At 34.0% G+C, this 19,490-nt stretch overlaps 1 protein-coding gene across 1 annotated transcript in view; it reads left to right on the top strand.

Annotated features, from left to right (window-relative positions):
- LOC124358974 overlaps positions 1-19,068 on the top strand; it is a 53,250-nt gene extending 34,182 nt beyond the window's left edge. The window contains 3 exon segments of the mRNA XM_046811264.1: positions 721-819; positions 2,190-2,810; positions 13,993-19,068. Coding sequence (XP_046667220.1) covers positions 721-819; positions 2,190-2,810; positions 13,993-14,229 — 957 coding nt within the window. The 3' untranslated portion in view covers positions 14,230-19,068.
- The last annotated feature ends 422 nt before the right edge of the window (positions 19,069-19,490 follow it).

Below are 19,490 nucleotides of genomic sequence, written 5' to 3'. Positions count from 1 at the left end.
TGAAATTATGTTTTTTTTTTTTAAGAGCTGAGTGTTGATAAACAACCTTCAGTTTTTCCCCAATGTAAAACCTCATGCACTTTTACGCATTTATTTTTAATCTTAGCATTACGGGAGATGTTTCATTTTCCTCCAAATACTTTTTAGTTTTTCTTGTAATGTGTATCCTCTTTGAACATTTAAATGATGAAGTACAATAAAGTGTGAGATTATTTTCAGAGTGACCAACAAAAATATTGAAAACTAAAAAAAGTTTGGATGAGTATATCTTTAAAATGAGACACCTCCCATAAATTCTACAACTAAAAATGAGGTAGTAAAAGTGCATGAGGTTTTACATTGTTCGTATGGGATTAAAATCAAGATAACTGCCATTGCATTCGGTTCCTAACAACATCTGTTGACTGAATATGATTCTCCATTGTAAGGGTGAAATATTTCAAGAACGCAATTGTTCAAGCAATGTTTAGATAAACTGGAAAATGTGGATATTAGTTATCACACCAACTGTGTAAAACTAACAAGGGAGAGAACTGCCACTTAAGGAATTTGCATGCCATGAACTATATAGTTCAGGAAAGCTTGGATTTTTATGTATATCAAAATCAAAGGCACAGAACAAACTTGGAAGTAAAAATATTCAAGTAACAAAACTTGTTTGTTGCTCTTAATGAATTTTTTTCCAAATATATTTGTGTAATGTAAATTGCAATGTTACAGGTGGCCAGACACAAAATGCAACAGTTATCGACGTCCTGCAAGGATCTCTCCCTGCAGCTAGACCGAGTCAAGGAGGATAATGAGGATCTCAGGTTTCAGGTCAGTATTAAGTTTGTGTGATAGCAAGTCATAGAGATCAGTTTTATCATGTCAATAGACTTAAGAGGAGATATCGTGCAGTTCAAAGCTAATCTTAAGCTTGTCACTTGGGCTTAGCAAAAAATAAAATAAACGAGTGACTAGTACAGTCAAACATGTCAAAAACCCTATTGTGCTAGTGAATACTAGTGCTTTACTTATACTAGTCGACTAGTAGCTAGTGTCATGTGAATGGGCATTAAGACGTTCACGATGACGGTTTAATTCCGGACTTTTATTTTTCATTGAATTTTCCAATAATAATGTCAAAAACATAATAATTTATTTTTACTTTAAACGTTTAAGTTTAACGAGAAATGTATGTAGACTTTTCTGCACTAAAAATGTATTTCAATATATTTTTTTAATGTTTTTCAGTGTACCCCAAATGGTACATAAAATATTAATTTACCATTAAAATTAAGCAATTGTACGCTCAACGGGGTACACGATAGTCTAAGGTATTTATTTAAGTACGGGATCACATTTAACAAATCACCAAGATAAGCAAACAATAAAACCGCAGTAATGAAATGTGTAGCATCGGGTGCATGACGTCCTTTATGAAAGCCTGATTGGGTACATGACAGTAGTTGTGAAAGAACTCGTGTACGCGATGGGGTTAAGGTGGGGTTAAACGTGTTACGGTTAGTTTTGTTGGGCTAGTCATATTCACTATGGCTGGTAACTTATAAACCACACAGTGCCACCAGGGAGCTAAAATCGATTTCAGAAGACGACACCAAAGTACACATAACGTACAGAGTATCCATATCCAAATGATCAAAACTGAAAAGTTGTCCACTTTAAGCGTAAGCTTAAACAATTGTTACATTGAACCCTAATTAATAATTGCCTTGTTATTGATTAACTATGTTGTTTTTGGATGTTATGTGCATGGAAATGTCAACCATTTTAAACCTCAATACCCATTCACAGTAATATTCGCTTTCAAAAAGATGATTGGCCTTCTTTGAACAATTACATTTCTGTCACAACTGTTTGATATCTCCTTTTACTATTTTGATATTGTTTGTATGTGTGATTTACATGAATCTGTATGTGGCAGTTAGCAGATCAGTGTGAATTTCTGGACCAACACTTGTTTCCTGGATATGGAGAGATTGTTCTATTGAGTTCATAAAGTGTTGCTGATACAATTTTTTTAACTTGAGAGATCACTTTGGAGTTGATATAGAATAGTGTGTTTGAATGACTGTAAGATATATCACCACGTCAGCTCTCAGCTTGTTATTTTTTATCTTGTAGTTGAGAGATCAAGGCCTTTCCAAGTTAACATATATTAATATAAATTTATGAATTTCTTATAGCTGGAAGAGAAGAGCATCGAGCTGGAGGGAACCAGGGCGCGGGTGCGACTGTTGGAGCGTCTGCAAGCAGCAAAGCTATCAGGAGAGTTGACCCACAGCCATACTCTGCCCCCGCCAAGCCACGAGAGTCCCCCTGCCCCCCTCCTGCCCCGCCTGGCCCTGCCCCCTCCCCTCCCCGCCACCGACCACTCGAGCAGCACTGAGTCCGCCCATCACGATGACATCAACAGTCCCAGGAGGAGGCCACCCAGCAAGATCCCCCTCAAGTCGTACACGGCGCCCAAACCCCCTTCTGGGAAACCGGTAGCGGCCGTGAGGACTACCACCAAGATTAAGGACACCACTCCATCCTGGGGTAAGAAAGAGAAGAACTGGGATCCGGTGACGAGGAGTATGAAGGACATCTCTGCTGGCAAGCGGGAGTCCCCGAGACCTGCCAGTCGAGAGAGTGTCAACACGTCCTCCAACATCAACCGAAGAGTCCGTAAAACCTCCAACCAAGACGGTAGTTTTTCCTCTACCAATTCCACCCCGTCCATTCGGCGGGACCCCCCCTCCTCCCCAGCTCCCAAGAAGATTCCCCAGAGAGACAGGATTATTAGCTCAGATAGTGAGTCCAAGGTACGACCATCCAAGTTGTCTTTTTGGAGTAACTGGCTTCGAATGTCGGGCCCTTCGTAATGAGGCACTCTGTGTTGTGGGCCACGAGTATTGCTTAGCGATTTGCTTTATTTGCTTTTTTATCGGTTTCATTTAACATTTCCGCAGGTAACATCTTTCCTTGAATTCCAACCTCCCGTTTTCCTGCTCCCCATTCTTGGACGATGGTCATCACCAGGGACATAACCAGGAGCCACTTCCATCACCTTTCGTATTTGTAAGTGGATTTTCATTTTATTTTGGTTTATTTGCAGTTATCTTTTGGTTTGCTGTAATTGGTGTTGGGTGTTCCAAGTTCAGAAACCTAGTACAAACTGTTACCATATATTACCAAACTAACTAAGTGGATTCTGTGCTAATTTTTCTTTGGTTTGGCTTTTTTAATGAGTTATGTACATACATACAAAAATGTGGCACTTTGATTAAACACGTCTGTATATGTACGAGTAAGTTATTAAATGATTTGTTTGGTTATTTTTTAAACCAAGTAGTTCCTTTTAATATTTTCCCCATTAGAAAATTAAATTTACTTATAACATATAATTTTGAACAAATTAATTTATTATTTTACAGTATTACATTGAAGTCATTTTTACCTTTCTATGTATTGTATAGACATGCCTTTTAAGAAATAAAATTGCTAATAAATTGTTCAACCATTGCTCAAATATAAAATTCTTTTCTACTTTTTTAAATGCACACATTCTTTGTGATTAAGGCTGAACTTATATTGATTACATAATACTCTCCAAATACATTAGAAAACTGTCATACCAGGTCTTTCAAAACTGTAGTTTGTGTTTTCCATGCATGTTGTTGAAATCATAACTTCAGTGGGTACTTTGTCTACACTTCTGATTGACTGTGCACTACAACAATTATATATAACTCTGGGAAAGTAAAGCGAATTGCATTGTGGGATGAACTGTTTGTTAACAGATGAAAAATGTGTTTTTTAACACTTTGTGCTCTAAAGATTTGACATTAAAGAATAAAATATGTAATACAACAATAAAAGCTTTTCAGTCTGGTGGGATTTTATGTGATAGGCATCTTTAATATAGGAGTGGAACTTATCACAAAATCATTAAAGATTTATATTTGTTTGTAGGTCACAACACTTTATGGTTTATTAGTGAAGTAGGCAGAGAAGCCACTTTTTACATTATTACTACTGTAAATAAATATACAGGGCGTCCCGTAACTAAGTGGACAAAGGTGTATCGTACTATTGCCCAGATGAAGAAAAACATATTTCACCATTTGGATATGGGTTTGTACAAAAATAATAAATTAAATCCTACCAAATTTGGGTCAAATTTTAATCGTCACAAAGCTATAGGAAATACTAATATTATAAAAAAATGTGATATTATCTTTAATTCTCTCAAAATAGTGGCCATTTAAAACATTTTAACTTTTGATATCTTCAAAACCGGCAATTTTACTAAAACCTACAAGACTAACAGATCTTAGCAGATGTTATCATAAATCTAATGGTACTAAAACTATTTAAATTGGGTAATTAATAACCGATTTACTGTGACAAGACAAGGTGCACTTTGAGGTTCTCAGTGAATATTAACTGTATAACTAGGATATGTCAGGTATGCGATATTCTGAAGCTGCTGTTTATAATTTTTTGTATTGTTGGCCATTTGCTGGGAACCTCAATTTGGGGCTCAATTTGTTTTGTCAAAGTACATACGCTCTATCGGTTACTTATTATTTGATTTAAATCATTTTAGTGTTATTTCATTTGTGATGAAATTCACCAAACAATTTTGTTTTTGTAATTCGTCAATAAAATTGCTGGTTTTTTTAGGTATTCTACACTAAAAAATTGTAATGGCCGCCATTCATTTTAAAAGTATTAAAGATGAAATCATAATATTTTTTGTAGTAACTAGCCTTGTTACCGTAAACATGTGACCAAAATTTGGTAGATGTAATTCATTATTTTTTAAGATATTCATTTTTTATAATAAAAACGCATAGTCAGATGGAAAACTAAGCACTGGAGATTCATGTTGATATAGTGAAGAGCAATAATGTGATATACCTTTGTCTGGAGAATTACAGGACACCCTTTATAAACACATACACACAAAATTTATTAACAATGGGGTTTGGGGGATCCGAGACTTGTATTTCATTTTTTGGTTAAATATAGTAGTCATGATATGTAATTAACTCTTGAAGATTTCAGTTAGTTTCTGTGAAGTCATCAAGGAAATGTGCATTTTTCCAAGAGTCCAATAACAATTACAAAATAGAGGTGGATTGGGATATATAACAAGTGGTAAATTTTTATATGTAGAGTTAAGAAAGCTGGGGGCAATCATTGAGAACATAACTGGTAATGTTGTTTTAATAACAACCAGTTTAAAGTTTGCCAATGATGATGGATAATTTGAAAGGCTAATCTGTTTTCAGATATTTGCCTTTGTTATCAGTACAGCATTAGTTTCTATTTTTGTAATGGTAACAATTACTGTCCAAAAACCTATTCTTTTCAACAAATTGTTGTTAAATTGTGTAACCCCAAGAACTGGCAGTGTTAACTCATGTACTTACCACTAGGGTCACTCTGAAGGTTTTGAGATATATGAATAGTTTTTGTGCTAGATTTGCCAAACATTAATTGTGTAATCTCCTCCAGCGTCAATGCACTTTTGAAGCCGGATTTTCCACTGCACCCAGCCACTCAATATTTGGAATGTAGTCAAAATATTTACAATTTCTCATCAATTTCGGCTTCTGAAGAAAAGCGATGACTACGCAAATCTTTCTTGAGATCGAAGAACAACCAGAAGTTGCACATAGCGAGTTTGGGTGATTAAGGGACGTGCTCCATCATTTTGATCTATATTCGGCCAAAAACTCACAGTTTTTGTGGCAGTATGAGAAGAGGCATTGTTGTGGTGCAAAATTAAACCCTTAATGTTCAAATTCTGCAAAACTCTAGCAATTGTAGTTCAGTGTACCAATTTGTGGCAGCTCTTCGTTCCTCCATCCATTAATAGCCTTCACCGGTTGTTGTTTCTAGACCATTGTGAGGCATGGCTCGTCTTCATACAACCATACACGACTCCTCAAGTTGGAACATCACAAAATAGTCTGTGCGTCTCATTACCAGTGAAAATTGTATCAATTATCCGATGACCACCATTATTAACCAGTTTGAGGATCTGCTGGCTGATTTTCATATAGTCAGCTGTTTGCTCATCTGTTGTTTCAATAAAAAGTTTTTTGATTTTTAAAAAGCAATGCAATATTATTTGCACAGTTGTGGATCCAATCCTTAGGGAAGCTTTAATCATTAAATACATGGAGTGTCAGTTCTCTTGGATCATAGTGTGCACCCTCTGAACATTTTCTTAGATGAAACCGAAATGCGGAACATTCTTTGTCATAAAACGAATTACAAACTCTTTAAATTCTGAATCCCATCTAAAAACAGTGTGATGGTGCTTCTAAACCAAAGGCAATTTTGAGAGCACTTCTCTTGAGACAAACCTACTTTAAAACCATAGCCCAAAAATGCTCTTAAAAATTTCACGACTTCACAAAATTGATCTTTCCAAACAGATTTTACAAGTACACTGATGAAGTTGCTGTCAGATACTGATTGGGCTCTGACAATCAGATAAGAATGATAAGATTATTGAAATGTGCAGTATCTGCCAAGATTATTGAAATTTGCAGTATCTGCCAGTATCTCAAAACCTTCGGAATAACTCCTGTACAAATAACTATTTAATCAATTTTCAAACTTGTTATAAAGCTGTTATAAATTGTAGTATATGACTGATTTCATATACTATATAGAAACGTAGTGTTGCTGATTTTTTTTTGTTTCACTGAATGATGGCAAATATCCGGAAAAATCCTGTTTCCTTCACAATCCTTCCATCGTCAAAAATAAACTTCAAACAAAGAACTGATTTGAATGTTTTTCGAAAACCTCAAAATGAATAATATTTTGTTTGATTTGTTCCTTTAATAATTTGAACTTGATGTTTTTTCAGGTGCTTGTGATAACATATCTTGAGTGACAAGTTTATGTGCGATTAGGCAAAAGTATGGAACCCCCTTTTATCTTTCAAACCCCCTTAACCACTAAAATTAAATACAGCACATTTTAATAGGATAAAAAAGTGTACTTTTGGTGTTTTTGTCGTCCACTATTTCAAATGGGGTATTTGACGGTTAACTACATTATTTATGATGGAAAGCCTTGTTAAGTGAAAGAAAGAAAGAAGAGAAAGAAATTTATTTCTCAAACAACACCTTACATACATACATACATTTAAGAAGTATATCATGAGAAATATTTAATCTTCCAAGGCTAAGCCTGATTGGAGGCTTTACTGCAATTTAAAAATATCACAGTTCAAATGGCAACTAAATTATAAAAACAAAAATAAAGTAATTATACTTAAATCTATAATACACACAATCAAAGATACAATAAATACTACTCTTCCAAACGACTACAATTTATAATATGAACACTTACAACATCATTAGACAAAGCTACTTAAATACTTATTGAGAGAATTTATAATTTAATAACTATAATAATTATAATACAAGGCAATATAAAGTAAGTAAAACAAAGTAGGAGGGGGGGTGCTTATGCTTCTCTAGCTTATTCCATATGAAAATGGTGAATATTTGACATATTAGGATATTTTATTAAAAAATTGTATTTTCTTATGGAATGACAGAGTTTTCATGTAAACCTCTAGTTTTCACCATTCATATTATTTCACCAGATCCTTTAAAATTAGGCATCGCTAGGTGGAGCTTTCCATAAGAAATGTTACTATCCTGCAAACACCCCATTTTGAAAAATTCCACAAAGTCACAAAAGTCATGAACGAGTGCCTTTTCATATAATATTAAGACATGCTGAGTTTAGTTTTACTGGTCAAAGCAGTTACATAGATATAAGGGTGTTTCTATCCTGTTTCTCCTAGCTCTATATAAATTAACATGCACAAAAGAACAAAACATCTAATACTCGAGTAATTCTCATATAAATAATGTAGTTGACTGAGAGTATTATACTTAATCTGTATTAGTACTGTTCCAAGGAACAGAGTAAATAATTTTACATACATTGAATTGATGTAACACACATTAGCTGAACTTGAAAATCATTAATTGTATCTATATAAAAAAGAAAAAGTTCTAATAATTTAACAAAATCCTGCTCATTTTTTAGCTAGATCGTTTGTAAGTCCATTTACACTAATTTTGAAACACAGACAAAAATTAATTTTGACGTGACAACGTCTTAAATTAGGTTGCGGCTCGGAGTCACTCATGAAAAAGTGTAACGCCCGGTAACGTTACGATGCCCGTCCAGTGGGTCCGCCGCACGGGATAAAGCAGATAACTGTGGGTCCGCTGCACGGGATAAAGCAGATAACTGTGGGTCCGCCGCACGGGATAAAGCAGATAACTATGTTTATTCGTGAAAATGTGGAGTGCTTAGATTCGTCATTTACAACAACTACAACAATAAAGGTAAATAATTGTACACTGATATTTCATTATCGTAAAACTATGATTGATTGATTAATTGTTAGATTGACACAAAAGTTGAGAAACTGAGTTTATAGGTTATGTCATACTATTGACAAATGTTGAGAGTGTTAAGTAAATTATTAGTTTAAATCACTCTGCAATCAATCGTAATTCAGTCGATTGAGAAGAAACAGCGCGTATTGCTAGTCAAACATTTAAAATAACAAATTATAACCTCTAACCTGTCATAACAGTGCGACCAAACAAACGAACTAAACCGACCAATCACCACGCGCAGAGTTAGAATTTAACTGTGTTTAGCAAGAATTTCAAATTCCAATTTTAGTAAATGTTTTATTCAACTTTACCATTTACAATAACAAATTTTAATTAATTTCAAATTATGTACAATGTTTTAGTAAACAAAATATATTTCTATAGTTAAAATTTGTGCAATTCTTATTTTCATTCAATTCCTTGTTCCTATTGTGCAATTTAATAATATTCATATCAATAAATATTCTACCGAGAAAAAGACGTCACGTAAAATCTTCGCCCGTAAAACCGACTTTACAGGCAACCATAATTTTTTGTATTAAGTTTTACTCAGCTGATATTTGTTTTAAATTGTTGATTCACACCTGATGATGGCATCTTCGATGTCGAAAGGCCTTGTGTTAAAATTTAGAAATTATTGGAGAATTGTGAGTTTTCTTCTACAAAATAATAGAAAATTGATATTTTCAATAAGAAGAGCTCCTCCTCCTTCATAAATACTTACATTTTTTTTTTTATTACCCCATATAATGATATTTGCCAGTTCAGGAGTTAGATGTATGACAAACACAATTCATACAAAAAAGATTTCTAAGTAAATATTTTAAATTTTTCGTAAAATGTAACAAATTTTTATAAAGTAAATTTTTTAAGTTTAACAAGATTTTACTGAAGACTGTTTTTGTTCAATTTACAAGGGGATTTACAATTAATTAGAAAAATAAGGTTCTCATGATTTTTTAAAATAGACAGCTCTATATTTCTACTTAGTGTTATACATCAATTTAAAACTTAAAAGTTAAGCTATTTTTCCACATAATCACCTTTTCTGTCCAAACACTTTTGTAGACGATGCTCCAACTTTTCTATTCCCATGTTGTAGAATTCTGCCGTCATTCCTTTGAGGAATCAAGTAACCTCTTCCTTGACTTCATCATCGGTACTTAAGCGTTGGCCACTCAAGTGTTCCTTTAATTTTGGGAATAAGTGATAATCACTTGGGGCTAGGTCTGGGCTGTAGGGGGGATAGCCGATCTTCATGCAATATTGTCTCAACTTTTTCAACAACTCCATCTGAAACTGAAGGCCGTCCACTTTGGTTTTCATCGTGAATTTCCATGCGGCCTTCACTGAATTCTCTACACCATTTCCGAACGTTTTGAACAGATATGCAGTTTTCCCCATAAACTTTGATTAACTGACGATGAATTTCAATAGGTGAAATCTGTTTTGCATTAAAAAATGTATCACAGCACGAATTGCGCATCTGGCGGTAACAACGATAGGGAGCTCCATCTTCGAAGGCAGCTAGGCCGGCACTGTTGGACGTAGCGAGGCGTGAGTGGGATGGATAGAGCGAGGGACAGCTGATGAGTAAGACAGTGTTGCCAGATTTCTCCCAACATATCGCATTCTGTCTCGCGGCATAGGGAACCTTATTTTTCTAATACCCCTCGTACTTTCCAGTGTAAATAGTGATCACTGTATCCATGCTGGTGAATCTCATGCTTATGTACTCTGGTTGTGTTTCATTGACTTGGTCATGTTACAAGAGGGATTTGGAGCATGATAAATGCTGGGCTGGCTTTGGGCAAGTTACCTCCGACTATCTTGACTTTGCTGTTGTTGCATGGGCATGGTAACTTAATCTGGACTAACACTATGTGACCTGTCGTCTGCAAGTCAGATGTTGCTGAATATTTACTGTCGTTGAAAGTGTCAACTACATCTTTCGAATCGTATGTAATATTGTTGGTGAATTGTCTACAATAATTCACCTGAACTATTTTACTAGTTCATATTTAGACCTTAAATTTTTCTTAATCTTTTCAGTGTTTCTTCTTAGATGTTAGCACTAAAAGGGCTAAAACAATGTTAATTTAGTGTGGTAATAGTAATTTTTGGTTATAAAGCTTACACGTCCAGAATTTTATATCACTGTGTTCATTCAGAGTATGAAAGTGTTGTAACATCCAGGTTCACATAAATCAATCCTAGTTGATCAAATAATATGACACCTACATATAGTTGTTCCTATGGAGTAAAATTTATTACTTAATTTCAACTCGAAATTCACAAGATAAGAAGTTTGCCAATTTAGAAAAAAAGATTCACTAGTGGTGTGGTTATAAGTGTTGGAATTTCGCAGCCCAACACCTATTTATTTTTAGCCTGGACTACAGGCTAAAATAGTGTTGTTATACAGGATTATGTTTATAATAATGTGTACATGTGGTTAATTCTGTTATCCTGTGGAGCCCCAACATTCCTGAACAAACACAATTCTCCTGCCACCTTTAATGGATAAATAATGATGATATATAATTGTTACCAAGAGCTACTTATCATGTTATGGGTCTTAAATAAATTATATTAAATATACTTTGATTGCCTGACTGGTATGTCTTTCCCCAATGAAGCCTAAACGTGTTCCTACTAGTTTGATTTAAAAGTTAATTATCTCCTTAGTATTGTTAGCGTCTCAAGTCCTGACCCCTGAGCCTTGGTCTACCTGGGAGTTGAAGGCGCTACTTCGCGAATTATACGCCACGCAAACAACACACTCAGTCTGCTGCTTTCAGTGTTTACTGTAAAATTCTACATACAGGCTGTACATTTTACAATGCAATCGCTTAACGCTTAGTGTACGAGGGATACAAATAAAAAACCATGACATTTGAAATTATTTAAATTTTATTTGCAGTAATAATAGTTAACAGCTCTTTGTGCCGTTTATTGAAAAATAAATATTTAACACATATATTTGTGTTAAAATGTATTATCAATATTTTTCAATAGTATTTGTTATTGCGGTAAAATGAACGCCTTCATAATCTTACTACTACCGCCTCAATACACAGCTGTTCAACGGTCCCGCCCAGGGGTTAGGACGTGGGACGCTAACAGTATGTGGCTCCTACACCCATAGAAATATATTTTTTATTCCATATTTAAATATTTCGAATAACCTTCTAAACGGAACGTAAGGATGATGGCCCAAATGTTAAGGTGATTACATTGCCGCCTAAACTATAGCGTTGCTCCTCCCCTTACAATCATTCTTCTTCTTGCTCCGTATTCGACAATCTGTCCGACTCCCAAGATCATGATACTAGGTCAGCCACCATACTAGATTAGAATAATGTCCTCTTAGCTGTGCTTCATGAAATAGAAAAATATGTAAATGAATATGATGGTATTTGTGGAAGACAAATGGATCTGGACGGAGATAAAGTACAGGAATAGATGGATGCTTGGTTATGTGAGATTGGGCAATATGTAATGATGTTTAATGCAAATGAGATGGTGGTATCACTTACTATAAAGGGAAAAGAAAGAAGGATTTAGGCTGAAAGAGATTCAAGAGAAGAGCTGTTTCCTGGAGAAGGAAAAGATAAAAAGGATAAAGGACTTTCAAATGTACACATAATAGAATGATAGGATTGATAAGGAAATCAATGAACGAGTGAGATAAGCACAATTTTTTAGACAACTAATTGGAGTATAAAAGGAAACGAGGATTTACTAGTGAAATAGTAAAGACGTTTTATTTTACCAGGCGAAGTTAAGGCTAAGAAGCCCTCTCTAACATTTAACCTGGGGACCAACGGCTTAAAGGTGACTTCCGAACCACCCCCAACGGCCGGGCAGACTGCTTGCAAGGACAGGATTGCTCAGCGGTCACCCATCCAAGCAGCAGCCACGCTCGACATTGCTTGATCCAGTTATCTTGTGATAACTGTTGTACCCGCTACACTTGGCCACTGGCGTAGGAGTGAAGCGGCTAAAACCTAAGTTAGAGAATGACCGGTGTTTGAAAGGATTGAGAAGTCCATAATAATATATCAGGGATGCTACAGGTCAGGGAAATCAGGGAAGTCAGGGAAAAAAAACAGGACTGGAAATCAGGGAAAAGTCAGGGAATCCGGTCTCAAGTCAGGGAATTTTCACGTTGGTCAGGGAAAAATATAAAATTTTTTACACAAATAAACTTACTGCCGCCGTGCCGAGTCCAAGCCTGCAGACGACGCGGTGCATATTTTACTTCTGTGTTGTAAAAGATCATTTAAGTCAATCTTTTTGTACGTATTAAACTGTGTTCACCTTATTTTTTGCTTTTTCTATATTTGCCACCCTGTTAGCCTCAACACCGCTTTTTTCCACCATTAATTGCCAAAAAACCCTGGGGATTGCGTCGAAAAAGTCAGGGAAAATGAAAAATTTGGTCTGGAAATCAGGGAAAAGTCAGGGAATTTCATTATTGGACTCCTGTAGCAACCCTGTTTAAGATTATGGAGAAACATAAAAAAGGAAATGAATGTAGTTCCCAAAAAATGTATAGGAAAAAAATAATTGACAACATGAAGGCTTGGAGACGACTGGTTCATGAACATGGAGGAAGAGATGCACTGCAGTTGTTAAAAAGGCATTCGCAGTTCCATATATAATATCATAACCAGTACTATATTTGAATAATTTTCTACAGTAATAGTCACTATTATTAGTTAGCCTAGTGAGGATGCAATACTATTATCAAATACGTGAAGATTTTTGGCTCAGCTTTTTCTGGATGTTTTATCACGCTAAGCATAAAGAATTACCTATTGAACTCAGGTCATTGTTTTACGTGTTAATAGACATTTTATTGATATCTTTGTCATTTAAGGACAACTTTACAGTCTTCATGTTCTGTACACAATCAGATCGCCAAAATTGGATAAACATAAAATTCTGAAATAAAAGTGTTTGAATAAGACTGGATGAGGAGGATCTTTGGGATGATTGCATACAGGATGCATCTGTTTGACCACAACCACCAACACAGTTCCAGTGATCATTAACTTTCTGCGTTATTTTGCTAGCACAAAATCATGCTAATTACGGAGAAGCAGAAAAAAGAGTATCACTCTAGTTGCTGTTGCTGTTAATGTTTCAAATGAGTGCTTAATAATATCATTATACTCATGTTTATTATTTGTTACGATATTTTTGTTTGTAGATATACACACTACAAAGGATTAGTATAATTATACCTTGCGTAGGTGTTGTATGTTACATCAAATAATTATCTTGGTCTTAGTTTCTAATAAATTATACCTCTATACAAAATCCCAATTTTATATTGACATACCAGTCATTAATGAGTCGTCATATATTAATCAGTGATGTACAGGTTAACCTTCCTAAAGTAATGATTATGCATCTTTCGTTTGATTTTTAGATGACAGCCACATAAGAAATCTACCGTTACTCTGACTTAAATGAAAGTAATATTTTAATTGAAACCACTTCCTCGACGGTAACGTACTAATGTTGCTGTTGTTTGCAGGCCAGACCAGTCTCGGAGTACCCCGACTCTCTCAACACAGATGAGCCCCGAGCGTCAGAGGTCAGTAGCCAGGAGCTGGACAGGTCGCTGCCGTCGCGTGTGTGGCGTCACTCGGGCAGTGACACGGAGTACTTCGACAGCATCGACAACCACTCCAGCTGCTACCAGTCCGCCGGCGAGCGGGAAGCACTGGCGGACTGCGACTCACTGGAGACGGAGCTGGGGGACCTCGTGTGACTGGGGCGTGCCTCTGTTCATGTTGATTAATTTGGTGCCATTTTGTCGCCGCGTTTTTAGATCGTGCGAGATCATTGCAACTCTTCACGTATATCAACTTAAATTTGTGTATCTTTCAAGTAGCAGAATATTTAAAGAAACATTTTGAAAGTAATTGTTGTAGATAAAGAGGATTTGTATCTGATCACTTTTGCAACGAGGAATTTGACACAGCACACAAAATTCAGGAATTAATTTGGAACGTAAAACGGAAAAGAGAATTTCATAAAAATCAACATATCGATAAATTCAATAATTAAAGCTTGTCTGATTAATAATTTCAGTATTTGCAAAAAAAAAGAATTTCTTAGTTTTTTAATTTATGTAGTTACTTGGAAGAAAGAATTATTACACAGATATTGTATTCCGAATCTCTCACTTATTCATAATAATGCTTTTCAAATTCAAATAAAGTCCTCATTAAAAAAATGCATGTGATGGATTTCAACAGGAAACCCGTGTTTATACCGTAAAAGTTTCAAAAATCAGTTTTTCTTATTGAAAAGTCTAAATTCAATGAGCAATAAATTTGTAATTTAAATAGGATTAGAAAATATAACAGGTTTAAATATTCCTCGGGACTTTGAGGGCTGTCAAGAAAGTCATATACATTTAGGATGAAGGGAAAGCCTAACACAACAAAAATACATATCAAGGAATGTTCTTAAATAATTTTTCTAACTATATGCCATCAAATTTACACCCGGATATACTGAATCAACGGTGAGATTCTCTATAAGAATAATGTTTAACCTAGAATCATTCATTCTCTTATATTTGGCCACACAGTTTAGCAAGATCTCGTTTTCAACTTGCAACTAATATGCAGCCAAAACCTCTTTGGGTTTTTTTATAAAATATTTCATATTTAGTGACCAGGAGTGATTAAATCGTTATAAAAAAACAATGCATTTAATCCATATCTTGAAAATGGGAAATATCTTGTAAAACTTTCTGACCAAATATAGATGGTTTCTAGGTAGAATGGTTACAGGTTTACCACTTATCTTTTTTTTTGAGAAAAATCAAGATGGCTGCCAGTAGAGCTCTTAAGGTACTTACTATTATCATAATGTTGTTTAAGCCCAATTTCATATTTTTTAATTTTGTCGTCTAAGATTCATTGAAGCTTGTCTGCATTTCATGGACGTTTGAAAAGCAATGTTTTGTAAGCTATTATTTCCACATACAATTTCATATAGTAAACTTTGGAAGTATTAGGGAAATGGAACTAGAGATTTTAATTAATCGTAGTTTTATCTTTCATAATTTATTTTCAATATTAGTCACAATAGTAGAAGAAATACTATGGTCCAAAGTGTGACTTTGACCTTCAACTTTTCACTCACACTCATAATTGGTGCTTCTAAAGCAATTTAATTCCTTAATTATGTACTAAAGATCTGTTACAATTTATATCTGATTACTACCGGAATGTCTTAGGATCCAATAGTGTTTGCAATTTGAAATGCTTATAAATTTCCAATTCTAAGTTCACCCCACTAAGGTTTCTGTCACATTTTCCAACTGATAAAATAGCTTCGGTAAATAGTGTTGTCAGGAAGAGTTTGCGACCGATTTCTACTGCTATCTCCAGCTTGTGTGAATTATCAATGAAACTTCATATTTCTCCTGAACTCGTCCGTCATTGGTGTACATATATGCAAAAGTGTTTCTCGTGGTGCGTGTATCACAGAGCTGGAGATGAATATTAAACTGTTAATTGCGTAAGTAAAGGAAAAACTGTTTTATAGAAATTAAACTATACAAATTGGAAAACCGAATTCACGGAGATTGTAAAATTGTTATTAATTTTACAATTTAAATAAACACTTAAAAGTACAACTTTTACTTAAAGTAATTGCTGATTAACCGCAAACGATTATGTTCCTTATATTTGAAAACGTTAATTTAGGGTATTTTCTAATTCAAATCCATTTGATATACAAAAAAAAACAAACAAAAAAATTGGTTTATATAAAAATATATGAAAAAAATTGATACACGGGATGTGGTGACCTTAATTAGGGTTCAAAAACAATTGTAAATTGTGCATTAGATAAAAGAATGTGTTAAGTAACGACATAAAATTTAATTTAAATAAATAGCCTCGGAGAAATAGTTTTTAAGAATGCTAAAAACTTGGTATATCATATGAATAATTTATTGTAATTTTGTTTTTCTAAACATATCAACAGACAAGGTGATTTTTAAATTGGGTATTTTTAACTGCTTCTCAGTTCAAAAATGTAGTGGATAAAAGGCATGATATGTTAGGCTGTGGGTGTTCCTGCTGTATAAATTAAACTAAAACCTACTTTCTCATCGATGCCAAATGCTGGTGTTGTATACTCAGCTGACCAGAAAGTTTAAAATATGCCTACGTGGTACACATGATGAATTGAGTTGAAACTGGACCGTTCAGAAGCGATGCATTTATTTATGGCACCACTTTAAACACTGAGGCAACATCCAGGCACTTGTGGTTGCTACTGTGGCAACATCCAGGCAATTGTGGTTGCTACCATGGCAACATCCAGACACTTGTGGTTGCTACCGTGGTAACATCCAGACACTTGTGGTTGCTACCGTGGCAACATCCAGACACTTGTGGTTGCTACCGTGGCAACATCCAGACACTTGTGGTTGCTACCGTGGCAACATCCAGGCACTTGTGGTTGCTACCGTGGTAACATCCAGACACTTGTGGTTGACAGTTCCTCAAGATCACTCACTACAAGAACTTGCTCTATTAGTGCTATAATTGGATAGTTTTTTTACAGAAACTCTTGAGGCTCACCATATCTCAGGATATTACCTTAAAAATACAACTTTTTACATGCATAAACTCTTGTACGATATTGTATTTCTAAATGGTTTGAAAATCGTATTTTTGAACTCGCTAAGTAGTTAATAGATAGTTGCATTAATGTTCTTTCTTAAAATATTTTAAAATTAAGAAGTTGGAGGAAACTGTTTATTTTTCTTATTCAAAATTAAATTGTATTACTTTCTTGTTATGTTTGTTTTTCTGTACCTCGAAGGTATATAGTTTGTTGTAAGCCAAAGCACTCTGTATAGGAGTATAATATAGGTAAAAAAATTATTAAAATAAATTTAATGTGTTTTATATTGTTTTTCCTTTTTATTTATTGTTATCGCATTTTTGTTTTGATCTCTATGATTTTTATTTAACAAATCTGTTTTATTTATTTATTCGTTTATTTACTGTTAAATCGCATAAATGTAAGCAACCCCAAATTAAAATTATTATATCAGCAGTCAAGTGATGATGATCGTTTATCGTTGTAGTGCAGAAACTATTCCGGAAGGTTATTAATTATGTTCACTAGTAAAATTAATTGGAACCATCTGCTTGGAGGCTGTTGTAGCAAAGTTTTTTCCATCCACACGTTTTCGATAGTTTTAATTTTATACTATTTTCTAAACTTGAAACAAAATGTTTTAACTTATTTTTGTAAATCTGAATGTAAAATGTGTTTCAAATTTAATGATAAACCTAGACATGTTTATACATACTATTCTTAGTGTTGTTGTCTGATGTTTTTCTGGAATATTGACAAGAATGGGTTTGACTTGATTCAAACTTTCACTCATATCTTGCCTTTTCCGGATGTGCCCAAAACTGATTTTAAACTATTTCATTGCCAAGTTTGTTTATTCGATACAGATTCAAAGAGTAACATGTTTACGTTATTTTTGGAAGTTTAACACATTTTAAGGTATTATTTTCCTAGAGCTATAAGACTTTGTCTGCTTCAGATATTGTAGTGCTAATGAAATTTGTTTATTAATATTTTATAGACAGATTACGTTGTGTTTTCTCTGGATTTATTATTCTATGATCGTTTAATATATTCATGTTCATGTTTGTTATCCACGTTTTGTTTATATTTTGCTTAGTATCTGATTTTCTGTAAAATAATTGTGTTTACCATATTATTTTCCAATTATTCAATTGAATTGAATTAGTTAGATCACTCTTTAAGTGTTACTGAAACTTAAATTGTAATTGTGATTTACTATGAATAGTGGCTAATTGAAAGTAGTGAATATTCCTGCTCTCATTTGAGCATAAAACGTTCTAGACTGTTTTGCTTGAAAAATTTTCTTAAACTATTTTGTTTTGTTGTAACATTTTGTAATTCTTTTATATTGAGACTGAATAGCAGAGAATGGATGTATGATTTCCATTTTATAAGAATTAAAAGTGTATACCAGTTTTGAAACGTATGCTTTCCGATAGTTGCATTCTTCTAGCCATAGTACTCCATTAAATCATATATTGAACTAGTAAAACAAGTTGAATGTTGTTTAAGAAATAGACCCTTTTCAGTGTTATCAATCACGTCTTTGTTGATTGTATAGACAAATTTATTTTTTCACTTTTTTATACAGCTTGGTTTTTTAATACTCAGAATTTTTCCAGATTTTATACGCCATAAGTTAAAAAATTAAAATTGTATTATTTGATCAAACAATGCCATAATGCATAAAACTTGATGATAGACTAGATTGTTGTAGTTGTTTACTATTCCATGAGTACACTATAGGTGCCTGTTTGTATATATATACATATAGTGACGAAGCATTTGTATATACACTCCACGTTTTTTTCTGTGATACTTTAGGCATACAAGGCAGGCTAGTTGATTAGGATTGTATAGCAATATATTGTGTTAAAAGAGTGTTGTTTTGTAAGTGTTCCACATTATTATGGTTTTGTATGATATGTAATTTTGTTTATATCAAATACAGTCTTTTATTTTATGATTCGTAGGGGTGATTTTTTAATTTTAATCCACCCGACTTTTCCAGTCCTCTCCTAACCGATGGTCTCAAATTGCCCAAATCTGTTTTTATCATTGCTCTTTGTTTTGTACTGCCATCATAAGTTCCTAACTGGACATGAAATAATGTATTCACACTAATTTTATCCATGTTCACTAAATTGATTTTTACTTTTGTTGCTGCCTATGAGAAAAGTGGTGTTTGTTTCTTCAAAACCAATTGTGTTTTGTTTTTAGTACCAACAGGAAAAAGGATAGAGATTTCATAATAAGAGTAAATGTAAGTTTAAGTTTTATGGTACTCGTATAAAAACAAATTGAGTGTATAATCTTAATGTTTGTATGTAGAGGACGTAAACATTCATTTACATTTGAAAATGCAAATTATTATTCCATTTAATGTAAACTTTG

The sequence above is a fragment of the Homalodisca vitripennis genome, chromosome 4 (assembly GCF_021130785.1).
Source record: "Homalodisca vitripennis isolate AUS2020 chromosome 4, UT_GWSS_2.1, whole genome shotgun sequence".
NCBI lineage: Eukaryota > Metazoa > Arthropoda > Insecta > Hemiptera > Cicadellidae > Homalodisca > Homalodisca vitripennis.
The sequence above is the reverse complement of the archived record's forward strand: the minus strand, read 5'-3'. Positions and strand labels throughout refer to the sequence as shown.